Source organism: Vulpes lagopus, chromosome 4 (genome assembly GCF_018345385.1).
Source record: "Vulpes lagopus strain Blue_001 chromosome 4, ASM1834538v1, whole genome shotgun sequence".
Taxonomy (NCBI): Eukaryota; Metazoa; Chordata; class Mammalia; order Carnivora; family Canidae; genus Vulpes; species Vulpes lagopus.
Window position 1 is genome coordinate 34,292,853 of NC_054827.1, and position 8,935 is coordinate 34,301,787.

At 39.3% G+C, this 8,935-nt stretch overlaps 1 protein-coding gene across 1 annotated transcript; it reads left to right on the top strand.

The window, feature by feature from the left end:
- The first annotated feature begins 4,170 nt into the window (after positions 1–4,170).
- Positions 4,171–6,343, top strand: TCIM (transcriptional and immune response regulator). The gene has a single exon (XM_041750983.1). It carries the CDS (start codon positions 4,351–4,353, stop codon positions 4,732–4,734), a length of 384 nt encoding a protein of 127 aa, XP_041606917.1. The 5' UTR covers positions 4,171–4,350; the 3' UTR covers positions 4,735–6,343.
- Positions 6,344–8,935: the final 2,592 nt, after the last annotated feature.

The following is an 8,935-nucleotide window of genomic DNA, read 5'->3' on the forward strand; positions in this document are numbered from 1 at the left end:
ATTAGTTTCCTATGGTCACTGTAACAAATTGCCACAAGTTTTAGGAGCTTTAAACAACACAATCTTATTATCTTAGAGTTCAAGAGGCCAGAAGTCTAAAATGGGCCTGTAATGATATATCCCTTCTGACGGATGCAGAGAACAATCTCTTTCTTGCCTGTTCTAGCTTCTAGAGGCTGTTTACCTTCCTTGGCTCATGGGCTCTTCCTCTAACAACTTTTAAAGTAGCAGCATAAGCATCTTTCTCTCTTTTTTATAAAGACTCTTAACAATTATGTGAACCAAGCTGGATAATCCAAAATAATCTCTACATCTCAAGATCTTTAACTTATTTACACCTGCAAAATTCGTTTTGCCATAGAAGTACCTTTTGCAATGGAGGATTTCTTTTTCTCTATATTCACAAGTTCCAAGGATTATAATTTGGACATTTTGGGGAGCCATTATTCACCTACAACAAATGATAACTTTCAATGCCTTAGTTCTCTTATTTGTAACATGAGGATTGCAAGAGTTCCTATTATAAAGGATTGTTACAGAATTAAATAGATTTACATACATGTTACTTGCTATTACTATGAAAAAATAATTAAATGATCCAGGAGCTTTAGACACAGTAATGAGGAACATTAATCTGATCACTGTCCTTGGTGGAGCTAGACTTTAAATGATTACTTGGAAAAATAAACGTATGCTTGCAAACTGTAGTAAATGTTACTAAAGAATAGTGAAGGGTATGTTGGCAGAGAGAACTGAGCTAGTCTAAAAGAACCAGAGAACAGAGAAGGCCCCTCTGAGCAAGTAGCTTTGAGTTGAGGCTTATGGATGATTAGGAATTACCTAGCTGAAATTAGATGTACAAAAGAACACTCTGGAGAGAGAAAAATGTGTGAAAAGACCCATGGCAGGAATGAGTGTGGTGCATTCAAGGAATTTGAAGGCATAAAAGCATGGGGGAGAGTGACAAATTCTGATGCTGCAGAAGTAGTCAGGAACCAGGGCAGGTTGTGCTCAAAAGCCTATGTTAAGATTTGGGGGCTTAGTTTAAGACTAACAGCAAGAGTGGTGTGACCAGATTCCTTGTTAGAAGCTATTGCCCCGGGTGCTTTTGTAGAGAATGAAGGGCAAAAGTGGAAGCAGGAATTACAGGAAAGATGTTTGGCTTTAGTCCAGTTGAGAGAAGACAGAGTGTCATAGACTAGGCTTCAAGGAATCACACCCTGAGAGGGAAATCAGCAGGCAGATGATTTATTATATGGAGTGTTCTTGGGACCAATGCCTTCAGATGGGGAAAAAATAGGTTTGGGCAGAGGGACCCTAAAGGATGCCCTGAAGTGTGCATGACCCCTCAGAGTTCGGACAAGGGCAGTGGGCCTTTACCCCCTCATGCTGATCAATCACTAGATGCAGCTGCACCAGGAGGGGATGACTTTCTCCAGTGGTGGCAGTCTCTGAAGGGAGCTGACAGTTGAGCATCTGGGGGAATCCTAAAGGGAGTTAAAGGTCCTGCAGTAGGGCATCCATCCTGCAGTAGGGCATCCACTACATGGAAGCTCATCTAAACAGCAGCAGTTCAGATGGAGAGAGAGTGGATAGATTGAGAAATATCTTATAGATACTACACACACACACACACACACACACACACACACACACACATTTATATAGAGAGAGAGACTGGGAGAGGGAGACAGAGAAAAGATATAGGTAGGAAAAAAAGAGAGGAAGAAACCAAAGATTATAGCTGGGTTTCTGACTTTTATAATTGAACAGCTATTTGTACCATATTTACATATATTTGTATTGATCAGTTAGTTAAATAAATGAGTCCATACCTCAGAAGACAAAAGCATGCTGTAATTCAAATTTAGGAGTAATCATTGAGTAGGGGATAGAAAGCATGAGCCTAGAAGAATCGCCTCAAGAAAGAGCATAGGTTGAGAAGGTCGACAAAGTCTTGAGTAATGACAACATGAAGGTGGATTGTATAAATGTTTGGCCACTGTGTTTGGCACCTAATAAAAATTCATTAAAAATCTTTGTCAAGATTTTATAATAATAATTATTTTTAACAGTGCAGTAAATGAGTATATTTTTAATAGCCACAGAGGTGTGCCAGTGAGCCCTTTGTCATTGGTAGCAGATCACAGGGTTCTTCCATGGAAAAGCTGGAACAAGCAGCCACTGCCACAGCTGGGGAATGGAACACCAGCTCACCTAGAAATGCCTTTCAAGGAAGCAACCTTCAGGTAGAGATGATGCTGGGCTCCTGTCTGTCTTCCATTCCTCACATTGGAGCCTTCAGCAATCCATTTGACTCGCCATTCACAATATGCCCACAATCTGATAAGCTCTCACCACCTGCATGATCACCTCCCTAGTGGGAACCTTCAGCATCTCTTGCCTGGCTTATTTTGACAATCACATAACTAGTTGTTTTGCTCTTTGTGCAACTGCTTATCTCCCTAAAATGTATTCTCTACTAAGAAACAGTTTAAATTATAAGTAAAATCATGTCTTTTTTTCTGTTCCAAATTCTGCAAGGCTACCCATGTCCTACGGAGGAGAAGCTTAACCCATGAAAAAGCCTCTGAGGCTTTACACAGTCTGTCCCATCCTATCCCACTGTGATCTCCTTCTGACCTCATCCCCTTCCCCTTTTCTCTGGCCACTCTGCTCCAGCCACACTCATCCCCTGGCCATTCTCCGTATACTCTACACACATTCTTAACTTCTGGCCTCTGAACTTGCTGTGCCCTTTGTCTACAACACCTTTCCTCCTGATGGCTCCACAACTAATTACCTCCCTTCCTTCAAGTCTCTGTACAGTGTCAGAGTATTCCAAAGTTCAACACACCTTCTCTCCTGAACAACTAGGCTTCATTTTGATCCATAATAGGTGTTACTTTCTGACATCATCTAGATTATAGATGTGATTAAAAATTTTTTATTACCTATTTTTCTATTATCTACTTTCCAGTAGAATGTAAACTCCATTCAAGTAACATAGGGATGTTGTGTGTGTGTGTGTGTGTGTGTGTGTGTGTGTGGTTTGGTTTGTTTGTTTAGTTTGGTTTACTCTTGCACTTCCAATGCCTAAAACTGTTCTAGCTAAAAGTAGACCTTTAATAAATATTGATGGATTTAATGAGCAAGTGAATGAATGAATGATGAGTCTCTAACTCAATTTTCTAGTGAGGTACCTTCCCCACACTCTCTCCCCTTTTGCATAGTCTAGACCTAACTTGACTGATTAGAGAAAATTTTGAAGACCAGGCCTGTTTCTCTAATGGTCCCCTAGAAAGGGAACCAAGTAGAAGGTCCATGAAGAGAAGTCTCTGGGGCCCTCTGAAGTTGACATCTATCATTTGGTTGAATGGAAGTGCTCCACACATGGGGCACTGGCTGGCTGAATGTTGTGGAAGGTGAGAAGAACACGTTTAAATTCTTCCAAAGAAGGTACTGCTGTAACTATGTCTGGGTGGTGCAAGAATAAATATTAAAGGAAAAAGTCAATTCACTCTTTTGAGTGCTATGTCTATAAAGTACCTGATTTATTTTTAAAATAGATATTGTTGTCACTATATACACAAGCCTAAGGAGATACTGTCTATTGCTATTATTAGTATAGGGTGCCCAGCCAGTTTAGTTGGTGGAACGTGCGACTGTTAATCTCAGGGTTGTGAGTTCAAGCCCCATGGTGTAAAGATTAAACATAAAATCTTTAAAAAAAATTTAAAAATTGTAAAGTATAATTTTATTCAGTGATTACTGATTAGCTCTTACATACAGTCTCTGAAAGGTCACAGTCTCAGTCGGTGTCATGTCAGCCAGTGGCTGGTGAAGTCCCCTTTTACAATCAGATGTAGTCCAGGTTGCCGACCTTGATTCTTTGGCTTTCTCTCAGCAGCTGTGGAGTGGCCCTGTCTGGGGGTGTCCAAAGGACATGGGTGTGGGCTGCCAAATGTTTGGAATACACTTTAATGACTTCTCCGGGAATTAAAACTTTCCTGTAGTTAGCAGAAGCCTTTGTTTCTGTCGTTGTTTGGAAAGACTTTGTGAGTCTAAGCCACTTTGTTTGTGTTTTACCTTTGCCCTTTCCTGGTTTCGGCTATTTTTAAAAGCAGGGCCCAAGCCTGTATAATCCTATTGCCACAGATGAGGTAAAAAGCAATGCCCACATCCCTGCTCCATCCCTGAGCACAGCTTTGAACATTTTGCACAAGAACAGGATATTGGCAACTCAACTGTTAAACCTGTCTGTGATTATTCTTCCTTGAGATCACTCTGATGTCACCAGTGTAATTTGAGCCTGGAGCTTTTGTTCACACTTTAAATAGCAGTCCCGGAATGATTTTTGCCACAGACTCTCTGGAGAGCCCGGGAGCTGAATTCCCGAAGATCCTCACATCGATGAAAGCAAAGCCAAGCCGCCAAGCCAGCGTCATGTCCACCTCGCTGCGAGTTAGCCCGTCCATCCACGGCTACCACTTCGACACGGCCTCGCGTAAGAAGGCAGTGGCCAACATCTTTGAAAACATAGACCAAGAATCTCTACAGAGACTTTTCAAAAACTCTGGGGACAAGAAGGCAGAGGAGAGAGCTAAGATCATTTTTGCCATAGATCAAGATCTGGAGGAGAAAACGCGAGCCCTGATGGCCCTGAAGAAGAGGACGAAAGACAAGCTTTTCCAATTTCTGAAACTGCGGAAATATTCCATCAAAGTTCACTGAGGACAAGAGGATGGATAAGGACATTATCCAAGAAGAGACATTTTAGAGACCGAAGGAGTTTGTGACACCCAACACATGCAGCATTTTGCTGCTACTGAGCAAGCTTCTCTTTCATCAGAATTGCGGAAGCTGGAAAGGAACAGAACAAACTGGTTATAAAGACTCCAACCAATTTCACGCCTTCGCTGTTACGGTGGAGAACAAAATGCTTTCAGCAAGGATTTGAAAACTCTCCCCTGCGGGGAAAGGACTGATGCCGGTGTCAAGAGAAGAGTCTGAGGGGATGTGATGAGGACTGAGAAGGAAGATAGCAAGAGGGCTGGGGAAGAACTGTTGCCAGAGTCTCTTTCTCAGGCCCTAGGACTTAAATTCAACCTGAACTTTGTTTCCTAAGCCAAACTGGGTAGGGAGAGGGAGGAGGGAGAGGGGCAAACAGGGAGAGAGAATCTATGCTCTGATGTTTACTAAATTTTTTATTTGAATGTGTCAAAATATTGCCAGGCTTCAATGTGATCTATTGGTATAGATTCTTAGAGATCAGTAATTGACTGCTTATTGGCATTTTTTGCAGTGCCTGAAAAAGGGGTTAATTACAAATTATGCAATACTTTCAGCAGCTGAGTAAAACCCTTCTAGTTTGTAAAAGGTTTTAATACATTTCAAACTGGTTGCACAAAAGATAAAATAATGGGGTCCTTCAAATATCCAAAGTACTGTGAAAAATTTTATGATTTTTTATCCTCTAACTAATGCTAAAAAAATAATCTAATTAGATTTCTTACAGTTATTGCAGTAAGCATTAGGAAATAAGTATGATATATTAAATAGTTTATGAAGATGCTATGGTTTCTATAATTTATTATACATGACAAATGATATGCAACCTTAATAAATTATTATAAACTTAGCTGCTCTTGGTCTGTGATGATTGGTCTCAAAGGAAAAAGTAAGATAGTAAATATTTATTTATTATAAGTGTTTCTAAGGGTTTTTTTAAAAATTTTAATTTATTTATGATAGTCACACAGAGAGAGAGAGAAGCAGAGACACAGGCAGAGGGAGAAACAGGCTCCCTGCACTGGGAGCCCGACGTGGGACTCGATCCCGGGTCTCCAGGGTCACGCCCTGGGCCAAAGGCAGGTGCTAAACCGCTGTGCCACCCAGGGATCCCTGTTTCTAAGGATTTTACTCTAAAAGTAAAATGTACTTTTAGACTGGCTTTACATTAATTGCCAAACTTCTTCAAAACAAATTCTTACATTGAATATCTAGGAAGTTTCTCTGCCCTAACTCTAAAATATAAGATATAGACCTAGAAATTCATTGACTGACTCATCAACAGTGGTGTTTATGTGTCCGTGGAGGGTGAGCTTTAAGAAGCTCTTTTCTCCATAATTTTGAAATTTCTCCTCTGTGGCTACAGGAGTTACGTACATTTGTACATTTATCTCTCTCAAAACAATATATTTTGAGGTTAGAGTCCAAAATATGATCAAGATTCTGTGGCTTATCAGGGTTGATTCCATATAAACCAATATGGGAATAATATTACAGTCACTTTGCTTATTTTGTCATAAAACTATAATAAAAATCTTTCTAAGAAGGCAAACATCAATGCCTGCTGGCCTTTACTAGCAGACAGAAATAAAATTTCACAGAAATTAGGCAGTTTGGAACATGTACAGAGGTTTCTAAAACTTGCTGATCATAGGAAAACAAAACAAGTGAACGATCTAAAATCGTCTGGGAGAGTTACAAGTCAGGATTTTAAGCAATACATTTCTAAAAACGAAATGAAGTGATCAAATCTATTTTCAAATGTTAACTGATAAGTTTACTGAAGATAATATAAAATCACTCCATTAAGAAGGAATTTTTTTAAAAAAGGAATTTTTTACATGAGAACATCCATTAATTAATATTAATATGCAGAAGTGTGTGCTTGTGTGTGTGCATTTTTCTGGGAGGAGTGTTTATAATTTCTATCAGATTTGCAAAGACATCCATGACACCAATATAAATTAAGAACAAAAGAGGAAGTTTTTGACAAGTGGAAGGCTCAGCTCCTTATGATATTTAGGGATTACCAAAGCAGAGACTGTAAAGGGGTTTTCTGCCCCATGACCTTATTTTCCTATGCTTGCAAACTGAGCTTGCTTAATGATCTCACCTAAAGTCTTCTTTGCCCATGCTAAGAATAAGCTTCCTATCTCTGATCTGGCCTGCTAGTGACACATTTTCTCTATCTAGAATCCCCAAAAGACATTGACAAACTGCTTGAGAAGGAAATTTGGTAATTTATTCTTATAAGATAGCTATCATACTCGTATTTCCTAGGAAAATGTTTAACTTATTTTCTTTCTAAAGACTTTAAGCACATCTTGGATACTGAACATAGTCAAAAGGTTGAATTTATTACACTGATGCATAACTATATGCTCTACCTCTGTTGTTTTCAATAGAGTAAAATGTTTGTCTTATCCACTTTGCAAATTAGTATGTATTAATTTAGTTCTCTTGCAGTATATTATCATTATTTTCTGATTGCGAGACTATAACATGGGAAACAAATTAAAAGCAATTGGAATATGACCCACAACACAGTGTAGAGAAGAATCCCAGCAGATTATTGCACGAACATGCTGTCTTTCCTCTTCAGGGAGAACAAACGTTAGAATCACAAGGGTGATTTTTAGTTTCATAATGCTTTCATCATTTAATGTGAAGTGACAATAAACATCATTAGAATAGGTAGAACTAGTTCAGAAATCCTTCTATGGCACAGGGATGGCCAAATATTTCTCAAGGCATCTCATTGTAATAGAAGATATAAAAGTAAAAACACGGGATCCCTGGGTGGCGCAGCGGTTTGGCGCCTGCCTTTGGCCCAGGGCGCAATCCTGGAGACCCAGGATCGAATCCCACATCGGGATCCCGATGCATGGAGCCTGCTTCTCCTTCTGCCTATGTCTCTGCCTCTCTCTCTCTCTGTGACTATCATAATTAAATTTAAAAAAAAAAGTAAAAAAAAAAAAAAAGTAAAAACACAAAGGTGAAATGGGTCATTAATAACATTTATATTATTAGGAATCATAATAATGACAACTAAATTTAATTAAGTATTTACTATTTGGCAGACTGTATAGACAATTTTCTTTGTGTTTTTTAGGCATAAATCAGTATTGTGACATAAGAGCATGTGTGTATATACATGTGCATATGTGTATAGCCTGACACTGAAGCACAGATTGATGAAGTGGTATGCTCAAGAACATACAGCTAATGAGGCCAGGAATCAAATACAGCCATTCTTGCTCCAAAGCTTCATTCCTCACCGCTAGGTTAGACTGTTTCTCTAGGAGAAACTTAGCTTCTCTTTTTTCCTATAAAATGACAATTACTTAGAAGCTAGTAAGTCAGAAAGATAGGAAGGCACAGCCTCTGAGAAATCACTTTTATCTGCTCTGTGTCTCTTCATCTGTTTATTTGGCACTTGTTCTATATAGGAAAGCCTCATAGTTTAGTCATTTTAATTGTGTCAAGGGTTCTTAGATGTAGCCTTTCAAGTTTGCAGTTAAAATAACACTTGGGTTAGCACTTGGAACAAAAGATCGCATCTAATGTCTCTTCTAGTTGTCAATCAACATTTTGGGCCTCCGTTTTCTCATTAGGGGAAAATCAGAAACTATTGATTCATGATATTATTGCTCAGAGTAGCGCTCCTCTGTTCATCACTGTGGCCTACAGCAAAGGAGGGTTTATATCTATAGGTTGTTCCAACAGATGGCATTTACTGAGAAATGGGCCCGGGATATAGGAGTGCCTGCTATTCCCGCCCCCTCGCCCTGCGCCCCCATGTTAGAGAGTAGTCAGAGGATGCAATTGATGTTCCCTTGAAAGCTTTATCTAGTAAATGAATAATGAAGCCACCGTCTAGGTATTACGTGGCCTTTCTGAGTGCCTCAAAACCGTTCTAAACTCCACATTGGGATTTCCCAAGATGGCATAATACTTGGTTAATTCCCTTTCTTACACTTAGAGAGTTGTAGGGTAAAATTAGGATTTGCCTCTTATACATTCATGCAACATAAATATAGTAAATGTCCATATGTGTAAACCTCCATCGTCAGAATGGATCCCTGTTCTCCTTATCAGAGAAGCCAGGAAATGTTTTAAAATAAATGTGATATGGTGGGATACA